The following is a 14,243-nucleotide window of genomic DNA, read 5'->3' as shown; positions in this document are numbered from 1 at the left end:
GAATATATGTATAGTTATAGATTAGCTAGAAAATAATTCCTCACAACTCTCGTATTTCACTCCTTACTATTGTATTTCTCCCTCTTGCATAAAACACAAATTAGATTGGTGGAATGTCTCCAAAGACGTGACCAAAAAAATTTAAGAAGGTAAAAACAAACTATGAAAGACTAGAATGATAGTGAGAATAAAGTAATTATAATGGAAGATGCGAAAGTTTTGTTTTTTGTTTTTTGTTTTTTTATAAAAGATGAGAGAATAAGTAAACTAAGTGTATGAAGTTGAGCTCTGAAACCACAATAACATAACCAAAGTGGTTAATATATTTTTTCCCACGTAAAAAAATGAACAATCTTAATCGATGTAAAAAAGTCGAGAAAGACAAAATAAAATTGAAGAAATAGGGAAAGAAATTTGATATTCAATTTAATTGATTAATAACCTTAAAAATTTAATCTTGGATCCAAAATTCTAACTAAGGAATAGGAACAAATCGATATAATTAATTCTTCTGCAAGAATGTAAAAGCCATCAACCAATGGTTAATTCCAAAGACCCGATTTGAAATCAGTGTGCAAATAATCACTAACTTATATTTTAAAAGTAAAAACACTGGAAACACAAGTTTTCAATGGAATAAATATATATTATGACAAAATTGATATAAAAATAAATACAAGAGTCTATATATAGATCAAAGTGAAGAAGGACAAAAGATTTACTACAGTTAAATAAATAAACATTCTTACAGAGATATTGGGTTTCCATGTTTCATCCTTGTTAGACTATGCTACATTGGGTCTCCATACTTCATTTATGTTTTTATTCTTCATCTCACATTTTCGGATAAAACCGAATAATTGATATTAAAGTTACGAACTCGGCTTCTTGTAATTGATTTAAGTGGTTGGGGTGACTTTGACATCTACGTGAATATATAATATTATATTTGTTTATTTATTTCTAAATTAATAATTTTATATATTTAATTGTTAACAAATATTTGCAAGCAAATTTCGGACTCGTTCATTAACAAAATGAGTCTAATTCGACTTTTTGACTTGAATCATTTACATTCGTTAATGACCTTCGATCAAATTGAAGGAGAATGAACTTAGTTCATTTAATAATTCTAATTAGTACTTTAATAAAAATAAAATAAAATAAAATAAATACTTTCTCATATATTCAATTGTATGTTAAAAGATTTATTTTTGCTGAAGAGAATATTGTTATAAAGAAAAGTGAGTTAAATTTTGGATGACTAGAGTAACAAATTATCATCAATGGAAGGCAAGAAAAAGTGGGAGATGATTCCGAGCAAGCACAAGATGTGGTCTGCGCCGCTATCGTCCATTTATTGCATTATTGTAATTCAGGATTCACTTTTCTGAATTTGCCCACATTGCATTTCTCGACGTTTCCGTTGCCAATCTCGAGGTAAACCCTCTCCCCATTTTCTCAAACTTTGTTCTATCTTCACCGATTTCTGTTTTCTCAATCTGTATGTTTGCTCTTGTGCTTGAAATCAATCGAATTCTCGTGAATTAGGGTTTCGTTCCCCTTTTGTTTCTAATTGTTGTTGTGTGGGAGAATCGGATTGAAATTTTTTCAGAGAGGTGTGGAGATGGGAAGAGTATTTGCGGTGACTCTTGAAGGGAAGATCTACAGTTGCAAGCACTGTGGGACTCATCTTGGTCTCAACGAAGACATCCTCTCCAAGGTCTGTTTACTGTTGCCCTTTTCTGTCGTCTACTGATTTTGTTCTGGAGTTGTGAAAATCTTGAATTGGACAGTTTTTACTTGATTGTTGCGATTTATTAGATTGTGTTGTTGATAGTCTGTTCCTGTTTGGGGCTTTGGCTTTTGCTCTGCCATTGTTTATGCCTACTGTGTCGTTGGAAGAAATTATATGATTGAGTGAAGATACTATGATGATGCCTTGTTAACAAGTGTCACTTTTGAGTTTGCTTAACCTTAATGGAATGGTTTCTTGAGCAGACAGAACTTGGTTGACTTAGTAATTAATATTAAGTAACTTTACATGTACTTTGATTCTTGTGAATCACAAGGCATTGTGATAGAAGATTTGTGTGTCGGAAAGAAATGGTGAGAGGTGGATAATGGCTGTATCATGCATCACCTAATGGGGCAGACCATGTGCTCCATGGTGAAGAAGTTTTGGTTAATACTTGTATGAAATATTACCATGAATTGTACAGATTCAAAGACCGAACCTGAACTCATGATTTGCAGTCATGGAAATTTAGAAAACTAGTATTTTATTATTGGTTTTGTACTTTTTATGAGAGTAGAATTAGAAAACTTTGATAGGATTAGTAATATAATTTTTAGATTAAAATAGAACGAATATAAGAAATATGTGGAGTCCATCTCGGACAAAAAAGTAAATAAAATAGTAGGTAAAGATTTAAAGAAAAATTGAACTTTTTTACCAAATATGATATGAACACTCGTGATAGACAGATTAAAACGGTAGAATGAGCACATTTCTACAAGATTGAGGGAATACTATATTTTGTTTTCTTGATCGTTGACTTGCTAACTAGAATTTTAGGATTCAAATTTTTATTTGTAGAAGTACATCTGATTACTCCTTTTATTATTGGTTAAGATTGCATAAGATCTTTATTATCAAATTTGAGAGTACCTACAATTTTTTATTTTTTGTTTTTTATTTTTGTGTGTGGATTTAATGATTGTACATTTGTATTTTTATTTTATGAATATTTGTGTAATGCATTGTTTTGGTATTTTGTCATGCGGTGTGCTCTGCTACTTGGGGAACCTTTGTGCCATCCTTGCCATTTTCTATCGATAATTTTGTAGAGACCTATAATTAAATGTGTTAATGACTTAATACAATGCTAGAAATGATTTGTTAGTTCCTTTTCCCCTTCGCACAACAATGTTGTGCAGCCTGCACTCGGCACAACGTTTTTGATGTAGTAGGGAACTGGAGTTAGGTGGATGAATCATATTTCAATTCATTTTTACTTTTTTATTTCCTTGACTAAAATCTCCTGTCTTTTACCATGAGAGTTCGGGTGTGTTTACTTGTAATATTTTAGTTTTTAGTTTTGATTTTGAATAGTAAAATTTTGAATTGAAATAGTTATTTGGTGTGATATGAATATATATTGATGTGATGTTTTGAATGTAAAATTAAATTTTAGTGTAATATAATAAATAAACTAGTTTTGAATTGATATTTTTGGAGAAAAAAGAAAGTTTAAATAGTAAAATCTAATGTAAAATTGCACAAGTAAACGTTTTTGAATTGTACCTATCACTAAATGTTTATGTTTTCGGATTTTATGACTTGGCATGTAGAAGGTCGACCCTAGATTACCATATACATATGTGGCCTCAACCAGTTTTGTCTAGACATTATTTTTGTGTTTTGTATATTTTGATTTTTGTTATTTTTAGGTGAATAGTGGTTGGATATAATGTTTTGTATGGAAAACAAGTGTTTTTATTGCGAACGATGAAACTTTATAGTAGAATAAGTATGGAAAAACTCAAAAAGAACAGAGCTTCTGTTTCTGGTTTTAAATTATGGTTCTCAATTACATGGACAGACATCTTCAACTAGTTGTTTCTTGTGGTTTTTGCTGCAGTCTTTTCACTGCCGACACGGAAAGGCCTATCTCTTCAATAAAGTGTAAGTTTTCCTCAAATCTTTGTCACGGCTAATCTATAACAACTTGGATGAAACAACAAGAGTATTGCACACTTTTAAGTGCAAATGTGACCACAATATGTCCGGTTATGCCATCTTTTCTCCTTGATTGAGTCAATGTAGATAAGAATATGTTGCAAGTGTTTGTCTCGAGCAAAAGATAAAAGCCTACAGGAGTTTAAGACAAACCTTCCAGCAACAACCAGGAAAAGTAAACTTCCCCTGTATATCGTCCTTTCTTTGGTATTTAGGATTCAACAATGATTTTTTCAATCTCGTTACAGCTCCTGTTTCTATTTGGTACTGGAAGGTTATCTTGGCAAATTAATTACCTCATCTTTAGCTTAGTGAGGCATTTACTAAATGTGCAACCTGGGGGGATTGTTAAACCCAATAGATTAAGGCAAATATTAAGGAACTTCTACCGTTAAGGAGAGGTCACTAGATTGCTCTCATTTATGGCGCTCGTTAAAATATTTACTTAGATACTCACCTCCTAGCAGACTCCAAGTCTACGGGTGCATCCTGACCAAATTCGGATTATTCTGGATTCTTATGGTTACGGTGGAAACAATATACTTGGATCAAGAAAAAGTTACTGTTAGAGATTGCTCGACAAGTGGCTAAGTTTGCCGAGATTGAACTTTTTATGATGCATGACAATTTTGATAGGATATGGTAATTTGATATCTATCTTGTACTTTTAAGTGGCATTGTTAATGGATAAGTACGACCCTTGTTTGAATTTCTTTTTTCTTTTTCTTTTTTTTTAAAATTATAAATCGAGAGTTTGCATTCATGTTGAGAAATTTGAAACTTTCTAAAATCCTTGGAAGATACTGGAGGATTTTCGATTAGGAAAAGGAAATCAAAATTCACTTCATTTGCAGGGTGAACGTGACTTTTGGTGAGAAAGAGGAAAGAATGATGATGACTGGAGCACACACTGTGGCTGATTTATTCTGTGTCCAATGCGGTTCAATTGTCGGATGGAAATACGTAAGAATACTGATACTGCAACGCACACACAGTCAAACATTCATGTTTTTTTACACGCCTATCTGTAATAATACATCTTGTCTGATGGGTGATCTCCAGGAACTTGCTCATGAAAAGAGTCAAAAGTACAAAGAAGGAAAATCTGTGCTTGAGCGGTATGTATGTTTTTAAAAGTGTTTGATACCCCAGAAGACATATTTACTTGGTTTTGAGATTATCGGTTTGCACCTCCTCCTGTCTAGCAGGTTTAAGATTCTTGGCCCGGATGGAAACCATTATTGGGTCAACCACGAAGCACATGTTGGTGGCAGCGACACTGACGACATCTGAAGGTAGACACACAATCTTACCATTGGAGGACTTGGCTGTGTTCAAATAAATGTACATTCTTGAACTCCTTACCATTGTTAAATCTTGTTCGACTGTAGGATTTCATTTTTATTTTTTCCGAAAAAAATTAATTGTTTTTATTATTATTAGCCAGCCTTGCATTTGTATATGTGGTTGCTTACTGTGAGTGAGTTGTAAAATTTATACTCATTGTGGTGTGGCCAAATTATACCTCTGGGATTGGAATTTACTTTTGTACTGTATTCAAAACTAACAAGGCTTGCTGTGTGGCTGCAGCCTGACTAGACGGGACGAAATGAGCCGAGCTTGTTTGAAATGGATTCGGTGATGTTAAAGTTCTTTATCCTTGGTCTGAGTCGAAGTTTTCAAATGATGTTAAAGTTCACTATGTTTCATGGTAGGTCGTATTGACTGTTGTTATTATGCTTATTATTTTTAATATGAATACACTATATGATCTGATATTAAATGATAATAGTTTATACAATATATACTATAATAAATTTCATCATAAAAGGTATATCAACACAATACACAAAATTGAATATTATGTATATGCTAAAGTTTATATAGCATGTATCGTATAGATTGTAGATTGTTAGCCTCTGGTGCCAAATTAGATTTTATTTGTTAATTAGGACTATCTATAACATCTCGAACTGCTAGTCATGCAAGCTGAATAATGTCCCTTTGGATTGTTGACTGGTCGTATAGGTTAATAGTCTCTTTAGCCGGGCATGTTGCTAGAGTAGTCATGATTATTACCTTAACTATTTTTAGGTCGTATCTTTAGTGTAAATGAGTGAGTTGGTAATACACCTATTTTTGGATATTTTAAATGAATATATATGGGGATTATAATTTGTCTTCATATTTTTTTAGTATGTCTATATTTTTAATTTCTCAAAAATTGACTAAAAATTGTTCATCGGTGCAAAATTTAGTCACACCATCAATTAAGGGGTAATTAGTTAGTTTCATTGATGGAACTAACACATGCCCAGCATGTGTCTCTATTAGAACAACTTGGACGATGTATTCACTCGATTCCACTCAAGAGCAGTTGACCGTCTCCGTTTGAAATCGAACTCAAGTGAAGGTCAAATTGACCAATTTTTCCTCCTGATTACTGCAAGAATGTGCATTATGTTTTCATCCCGAATGATTTTTCTCAAGAAATCTGCAGATTTCAGGGTCCTTGGTTGAGGTTATTCCTCGGTTGGTTTGTAAATGTAGTAATGAGCTCTCATTACTTACGTCGTGGAGCACAAGTGAAGGCATTTGAAACTTGGTGATAAACCAAGTGAAGGAGCTACACAATTCCACACTCGAGTTGCTTAATAACTTTATGGATCAGTTGGAGTTAAATGTTAAACTAATAATGATAAGTACTTCACGTGGTTCCAAAACAATTGATGAACTTTTTGTGAGGGAGAACTAGAAATAACACTCTTTGAAGAGCCATACCAACTCTCCGACGTAATATTTGTGAATAAAGGAGTTACGAGCGTGAGTATGAAGATTAAGATAAGTTCAATGATGAATTCGATCAACACAGGCCGTATAACCCCAACATAAGGTACGACGATGGAGTTGCACCACTCTTTTTAAGTTTTAAATTCCACAATTTAATAGAAAATATGATCCGGAGGCATTTTTAGAATGAGAGTGCAAAATGGAGTTGATTTTTGACATGCTACAACCCTCAGAGCGACATGTTATTGTCATGGAATTATCTGATTATGCTTTATCATGGTGGGACCATATCAACTTTTCACGATGCAGACACAGAGAGCCTCACGTGCGTACATGGCATGAGTTGCGAGGACTGATACGGAGAAAGTTCATATCTACACATCATCACCGTAAGATACTAAGTAGGTTGAAAATTTTGAAGCAAAGACCAAGAACGATGGATGAATACCATAAAGAGTCGGAGATGTTTCTGAAGCAAGCCGATGTTTCTGAAACAAGCCGATGTTGATGATGCTCCTAAGCGGATTATGGTTCGTTTTGTTCAATGGGCTTAATCAATAAATAATTGATAGTTGAAGATGTATCCCTATATGGATTTTGAGGATATAATGCACTAAACCATAAATTTGGAGAGATAAATGAAGAAAATAATAACGGGCATGTATATCAAAGGGCGGCGTCACTAACAACAATGTCCAAGTAAACACCATTAACAGTAAGGGCAAGGAATCCATCATTCATGCATCGTCATATTTAAAGGGTGCTATATATTTTCCTCATAATGGATTCACTACTTATACCTGTGAGTTATTTTGCTTTAAGTATCAAGGATAAGAACACTTTGCCAATCAATATCCTAACAAGAGGATCAAGATCATCACTTCCACCAGAGATTATGAATTTGAATCCGAGGAGGACATGTGGAGACCAAAGAGATCAATTCGGAAAACGATGAGTCCATAACCAATAGTTGACTAACATTGGTGACTTTGCGAACCCTATGCACTTTGCCAAAGGTGTCGAGGATACGGGGCATCAGGAAAACTTATTTTATGGGAGATGCAAGGTTGGAGAAAAAGTACATAGCTTGATCATTGATGGAGGTAGTTGTACTAATGTTATGAGTGACCTTGCAGTAAAGAAATTTGGTTTAAAAACCATTGTCTATCTGAAGCCGTATAAGATCAATATTTTCAAACAAATGGATTTGGAGTTTGAGATTCAACTCTATAAAGATAAAGTGAAGTGTCATGTAACCCCGATGTAAGCCTGTCATTTGTTACTAGGACGACCTTGGCAATCTGGCAAGAAGATACTTCATGATAATTACCATAATAGGTGTCAAATATTTTTCTTTATTTGTTAACATAAATAGATGATTATATTATTGTGATTAGACTATTTTTAGTAGTTGTATATTTGCTTAGGATAACTTTGATTTATGGTCAAAGTTAGAGGCCTCCACTTATGTAAATAGAGGTGTAACATCTTTTTGATAAGATATAGAAAATATTTTTAGCATGTTCCTTTCTTTATTTCTATCATTGTATCAAAGCCATTGAGATTTGTTTCATATTGAGCCTTAAGCCTTGTTTCTTGTCAATCGTAGTTCTCAATCTTGTTTTCTTTAGTGTCTTTTTGTTTGTTTGTTTTATTTTTTTTTTTTAGATCTAATCTCTAGTTCTTGTTTTTGTTTAAATTGTGTCTTTGGAATGATCTGAAAAATTTTATTGTCCGATTTAATGGGAAGAACTATTATGACTGGGCATTTCAATTTTAAATATTTGTCACAAGAAATGAGTTGTGGAGTCATATTAATGGGACAAATCCAATACCCAATCGAGAAACGAAGAAAGATAAATATGTAACGTGGGGGCTAAATGATGCTTAAATCATGTCTTGGATCCTTGGAATTGTGGAACGCTCTATACTTCTCAATCTCAAAACCTATAAGACCTTTAGAGAGATGTGGAATTACTTGAGGAAGTTTACAATCAAAGCAATGTAGCACAAATGATTCATCTAGAACTAGACTCAATCAACTTTCTAAAGGGAATATCTAACACTAAGAATTATTTTCCTTCTTTGAGAATCTTTGGGCGGAGTACACACATATAATGTATGCAAGTGTGGCTGTTGAGGGACTTATTGTTGTACAAGGGATGCATAAAAATAGCAAGCGTTACTTGTTTTTGATGGAGTTGAGAAGAGAGTTTGAATTACTTAAGTCTAGACTATGAATAGAGAACTAGATCCTTCATTGGAGATTTGTGTAAGAAAGATTCTTATGGAAGAACACACTAGGAGCATAGCTCAAAATTCTGTTCCAATTTGTGTTATATGCCTAGAGTCCAATTTTATAGTTGCAAAGAATACAGGCACATTGCCATAAACTGCTCTAAAATATTTGTTGGGTAAGAAGAAATACGTGGGTTGGAACACGTACACGTAAGAGGCCAACTCCTCTGAGTCTAATGGCAGCGGATAATAGGAAACCACAAGGAGTCTGCACTTCGGAAACACGCGGTATTGTTCCGTGGTTATAACCCTTGTGTGTGTCACATATACATGCCTATGGCTGGCCAAGATCAAACATAAAAACAAACAACACACAAGATTTGTCAACCCAATTCGGTGTAACTACCTACATCTGGGGGATTCCCATCAAGGAGACGTCCACTAAACCTATGGCTGTCCAAGATCAAACATAAAAACAAACAACACACAAGATTTGTTAACCCAGTTTGGTGTAACTACCTACATTTGGGGGATTTCAATCCAGAAGACGTCTACTAAACCTATCACCAGGTATACAAGGGAGTCAATGACTCAACAAACACGGACCCAAAGCTATCATCTCCTACAGTCTTCTTTACATCGCAATGTACAAAAAACTAGGGATTAAACCGCAGTTCTAATCCTAGCAGACTACTAGTCTAACTGAGAGTAAGCGGGTACAAGTTGATCTTCTTCTCCTATTGGAAATCCATTTCCTTCTTCTTCATATGAGCTTCAAATCTCCATGAGCGCTCATATTCTTCTTTGGATCAAGGAGTAGTGAAAAAAAATGGAGAGAAAATACACTCTTTCTCTCACTAGATTTTTACTCTACTCACAAGACTGTTTCACAGTATGTTTATACGAACAAACACACTGCCTCAATAGAGTATTTGACTAACCAACATTGGGGTATTAAATACGCCACCACAAACCTGCAACATTGTTTTGTCTTGTCCTGAACATTCTTCTATGTTTGACAGTCCATATCCAGAAAAAACTTGTGGAAAAGGGACACAAACAAACTATAGAAAAGGTCTTCAGCAGTAGTCTGCTGCATTCCATATTTGGGTTGTCCTTGAGTTCTGATACCCTGAAAAGTTCGTAACTTATGCCAAAACAAGAAAAAACACTTGTGTAACAAGTTTCCCCTTTTTGGCATATGATACAAGTCTAAACACAAGCAGGGAAAAATACCATACTCACGCATCATTCAGTCAATCAATCCAGTTATTACAGACCAGCATTATAACAAGGCTACAGACAGCCTTCAAAATGGAATCAATCCGTGGTTAAAACCGCACAACAATCCATCACAATACTTGGAATAATAACATATAGTAAAGATAGCAAAATTTGAGCAATATAAATGAAATACCTCACCCTCTTTTCCAACACCGCTTTCTGGCTGTTGTTTGTCCTCTCCCCCTAACTTGTAGCATTTGCCAAAAAGGCAAATGCTAAAAAATGAGAGATTGTTACAAAATTACCCTTTCTTGTTTTGGCATCTATTACTAACTTTTCAAGGTATCAGAAGTCGAGGACGACCCAAATATGGAATGCAGCAGAGCTGCTGCTGAAGACCTTTTGTATAGTTTGTTTGTGCCCCTTTTGCACAGGTTTTGTCTGAATATGGACTATCAAACATAGAAGAATATTCAGGACAAGACAAAAAAATATTGCAAGTTTGTTGTGGCGCATTTAATATCTCAATGTTGGTTAGTCAAACACTCCATTGAGGCAGTGTGTTTGTTTGTATAAACAAACTGTGCGACAATCTTGTAAGTAGAGTGAAAAATCTAGTGAGAGAAATAGTGTATTTTCTCTCCATCTTTTTCGTTTTTACTACTTGATCCGAAGAAGACTATGAGCTCTCATGGAGATTTGAAGCTCATATGAAGGAGGAAATAGTTATAACCACGGAACAATACTATGTGTTTCCGAAGTGCAAACCCCTTGTGGTTTTCTATTTCCGCTGCCATTAGACTCGGAGGAGTTAGCCTCTTATGTGTACATGTTCCAACCCACGTATTTCTTTTTATCCAACATCATTGGAAAAGCTACCATTCAATTTTTCAAATAGCAGTAATCATTTTCATCGAACAATTGTGGATGACTTGTGGAACCTCATTCTCGATTCATTTTCAACCACAAACAAATCTACTCAGGGTATTGAGCATGTTGTTCTGATACCAGATGTTGGGTAAGAAGAAATACGTGGGCTGGAACACATACACGTAAGATGCCAACTCCTCCGAGTCTAATGGCAGCGGAAATAGTAAACCACAAGGGGTTTACACTTCGGAAACACGTGATATTGTTCTGTGGTTATAACTCTTGTGTGTATCACAGATACTTGCCTATGGGTGGCCAAGATCAAATATAAAAACAAACAACACACAAGATTTGTTAACCCAGTTCGGTGTGACGACTTACATCTGGGGGATTCCAATCCAGGAGACGTCCACTAAACCTATCACCAGGTATACAAGGGACTCAATGACTCAACAAATACGGGCCCAAAGCTATAATCTCCTATAGTCTTCTTTACATCGCAATGTACAAAAAACTAGTGATTAAACCGCAGTTCTAATCCTAGTAGACTACCAGTCTAACTGAGAGTAAGCGAAAAAGTTGATCTTCTTCTCCTATTGGAAATCCATTTCCTCCTTCTTCGTATGAGCTTCAAATCTTCATGAGAGCTCATATTTTTCTTCAGATCAAGGAGTAGTAAAAACCAAAAAGATGGAGAGAAAATACTCTTTCTCTCACAAGATTTTTCACTCTACTCATAAGACTGTTTCACAGTCTGTTTATACAAACACACTGCCTCAATGGAGTGTTTGACTAACCAACGTTTGGGGTATTAAATGCGCCACCGCAAACTTGAAACATTGTTTTGTCTTGTCCTGAACATTCTTCTATGTTTGATAGTCCATATCCAAACAAAACCTGTGCAAAAAGGGCAAAAACAGACTATACAAATGGTCTTCACCAGCAGTCTACTGTATTCTATATTTGGGTCGTTCTCGAGTTTCGATACCCTGAAAATTTAGTAACATATGCCAAAACAAGAAAGGGTACTTTTGTAAAAATATTCGGCAATTATTGTAAGAAAATATGACATATCATCAAAGATTGTTCGATCTAGCCTCCAAAGAAACCCAATGCCTACAATGTCTCGGTTTGTTCTTCAAATGGTAACAAACCTAGTTAGCTTCTATCACTCCTGAAATAATCCAACAAATGATAGTTTCTGCTCTTTCTGATTTAGGCCTTTCAGGTAACAAAAATTCTAATCCAAGACTTGGTACTTATATTATGGTGCTTCCAATCACATGTCAGTAGTTCCTTATCTTTAAATAATATACAAACATATGAGTGACTTGGGTCTTGCTTAAAGTCATGACATCATATCTCGACGCTCTTGTCCTTACACTCCACAACAAAAACGGTATGGCTGAAAGAAAAATTCAACATCTGCCTGATGTTGTTCAAACTCTTCCAATTGAGTCTTGTGTTCCTTCCCAATATTGGTGTGTCGCTTTCTCTTGTGTTGTTTATTTAATCAACAGATTTTCCTTTCCTACCTTGAACAATCAGTTCCTTTATTTTTTGTTTTGTTTGTGTAGCATCCACTATATGATTCTAATCTTTATATTTTTGGATGTGTTTTTTTTGTTCACCTTTCCGCACGTGAAAGAAGTAAACTTGTTGCTAAATTTGTTGAGTGTGTTTTCTTAGGGTATGCTGGAATGCATAAAGGATTTCTTTGTTATGATCCTCACACTCGTCGAACTCGTGTTTCTAGGAATATAGTTTTCTTTAAGAATCAAGTATTCTTTACCTCACACCACATTTCATAATACTCTTTTCTGTCCATTCTACCAGATTTTTCCAACTCTTGTACAGAGGTTTAAAGCAAATTATATTAATCATAGATGTATTCCTCCCACAGGTCCTATTATTGTCCCTACACCACCTCTCGCAGCATTTGTAGGGTAAGTTGTTCTTTGTATGGATCAAAGCATACGCCAGAAGCTTGGTTTGAAAAGTTTCACCATATTCTTCTCCAACTTTCTTTCTTACAGAGTGCATATGATTCATCACTATTCTTTTTTTCTTTATTGGAAAGATTATGGATTTTATATATAATAAATAAATAAGAATAAAGAATTTACAAGTACTCTGGACATACCCGGGAATACAAGGAGAAACTAGAGGCTCACAACAGCCTGATCGACAAAAAGAAAATCCTAATAAGTTCCAAGCGGATATTAAAGGAGAAATTTACGGCCCATAAACGCCAGTAGCATAAATAAATAAATGAAGCCAAAATTGGGTGAAGAGGCCGTAACCTAAATAAAATTAGATGCTTAATTAGTAAATTAAATAGGTCCACCACGGGATTGCAATCACAGGCAGCTTCCTGAATGCAGATTCGGATCTTGGGGATCTTACATATTTTTTAGGGTTGAAAGTTCATTATCCGGATCATGGTTTGTTTTTAATCAACATAAATACACCCAAGATCTTATTATGCTAACTCAATAAAGGGTGCTACTGCTGTTGATATGCCAATGGAGGTGAATGTGAAATTTCAAAAAGATAAGGGAGAGCTTTTGTCCGATCCTTTCTGACATAGATAACTTGTTGGTAGTTTATCTACCTAACTATTACTAGGCCCGATATCTCACGTATTTTCCACATAGTTAGGAGGTTTATACAATCTCCTTGCCATCTTTATTTTGTCGCATCATTTGTTATCTAATTGGATCACCTACTCGGGGGTTATTTTCCCCTAAAAATTCAGCCTTTTCATTTGACTGCATATAGTGATGCTAATTGGGCAGGTTGCCCGAACACTCGAAAGTCCCTACAGGTTGGTGCATTTTTCTTTAAGATGTCTTGATTTCTCGAAAGTGTAAAAAGAAACACCGTGTCTCTAAATATTCTATAAAGGTTGCATATTGAGCCATATGGGCCGTTTGTTCTGAAATTGTTTGGTTAAGAAGACTTTTTTCTGAGCTTGGATTTTATCCAAGTGATCCCACTTCATTTCATGGTGATAATACTAGTGCAATTCACATACTTGGAAATCCAGTCTACAACACAAAGCATATAAAGGTGGACTACCACTATCCGGGAGGCCTTTACTTGTGATGTTATCACTCTTTCCCGTCTCACTACTGATCTTCAAATTGTTGATGTCTTCATGGAGGCTTTGACATGCCAAAGACATAAGTTTCTTTATGGAAAATTGTTGTTGGTCGATTATCCAACATCAATTTGAGGGGGGATGTCGAATATATTTATTTATTTCTTAACACAATTAGATGGTTATGTAATTATTGTAATTAGAGTATTTTAGTAGTTGTATGTTCTTCTTTATATGTTAACATCATTAGATCATTATGTAATTATTGTAATTAGA

At 34.8% G+C, this 14,243-nt stretch overlaps 1 protein-coding gene across 4 annotated transcripts; it reads left to right on the top strand.

Annotated features, from left to right (window-relative positions):
- The first annotated feature begins 1,272 nt into the window (after positions 1-1,272).
- Positions 1,273-12,904, top strand: LOC127256489 (protein yippee-like). 4 transcript variants are annotated; one of them, XR_007839865.1, is made up of 8 exons: positions 1,273-1,440; positions 1,616-1,723; positions 3,645-3,688; positions 4,597-4,705; positions 4,805-4,860; positions 4,951-5,037; positions 5,333-5,453; positions 12,768-12,904. XR_007839865.1 is itself a non-coding variant. In XM_051282521.1 (7 exons), the coding sequence occupies exons 2-6, from the start codon at positions 1,628-1,630 to the stop codon at positions 5,033-5,035; spliced, it is 390 nt and encodes a 129-aa protein (XP_051138478.1). In that variant the 5' UTR covers positions 1,273-1,440; positions 1,616-1,627; the 3' UTR covers positions 5,036-5,037; positions 5,333-5,572. The 4 variants fall into 4 exon arrangements, 2 of the variants coding, with proteins under 2 accessions (XP_051138478.1, XP_051138479.1); XR_007839864.1 differs by lacking the exon at positions 12,768-12,904 and having other exon boundaries at positions 4,951-5,086; positions 5,333-5,572; XM_051282521.1 differs by lacking the exon at positions 12,768-12,904 and having other exon boundaries at positions 5,333-5,572.
- The last annotated feature ends 1,339 nt before the right edge of the window (positions 12,905-14,243 follow it).

Source organism: Andrographis paniculata, unplaced genomic scaffold (assembly GCF_009805555.1).
Source record: "Andrographis paniculata isolate CXL003 unplaced genomic scaffold, ASM980555v1 Contig55END, whole genome shotgun sequence".
Classification (NCBI taxonomy): domain Eukaryota; kingdom Viridiplantae; phylum Streptophyta; class Magnoliopsida; order Lamiales; family Acanthaceae; genus Andrographis; species Andrographis paniculata.
This window is presented reverse-complemented; position numbering and strand designations above follow the sequence as displayed.

Coding starts and splice junctions, on each gene's coding strand:
- LOC127256489 (XM_051282521.1), top strand. CDS start 1,628: ATGGGAAGAGTATTTGCGGTGACTCTTGAAGGGAAGATCTACAGTTGC. Junction 3,689..4,596: donor GCCTATCTCTTCAATAAAGT/GTAAGTTTTCCT, acceptor CTTCATTTGCAG/GGTGAACGTGACTTTTGGTG. Junction 4,706..4,804: donor CAATTGTCGGATGGAAATAC/GTAAGAATACTG, acceptor GGTGATCTCCAG/GAACTTGCTCATGAAAAGAG.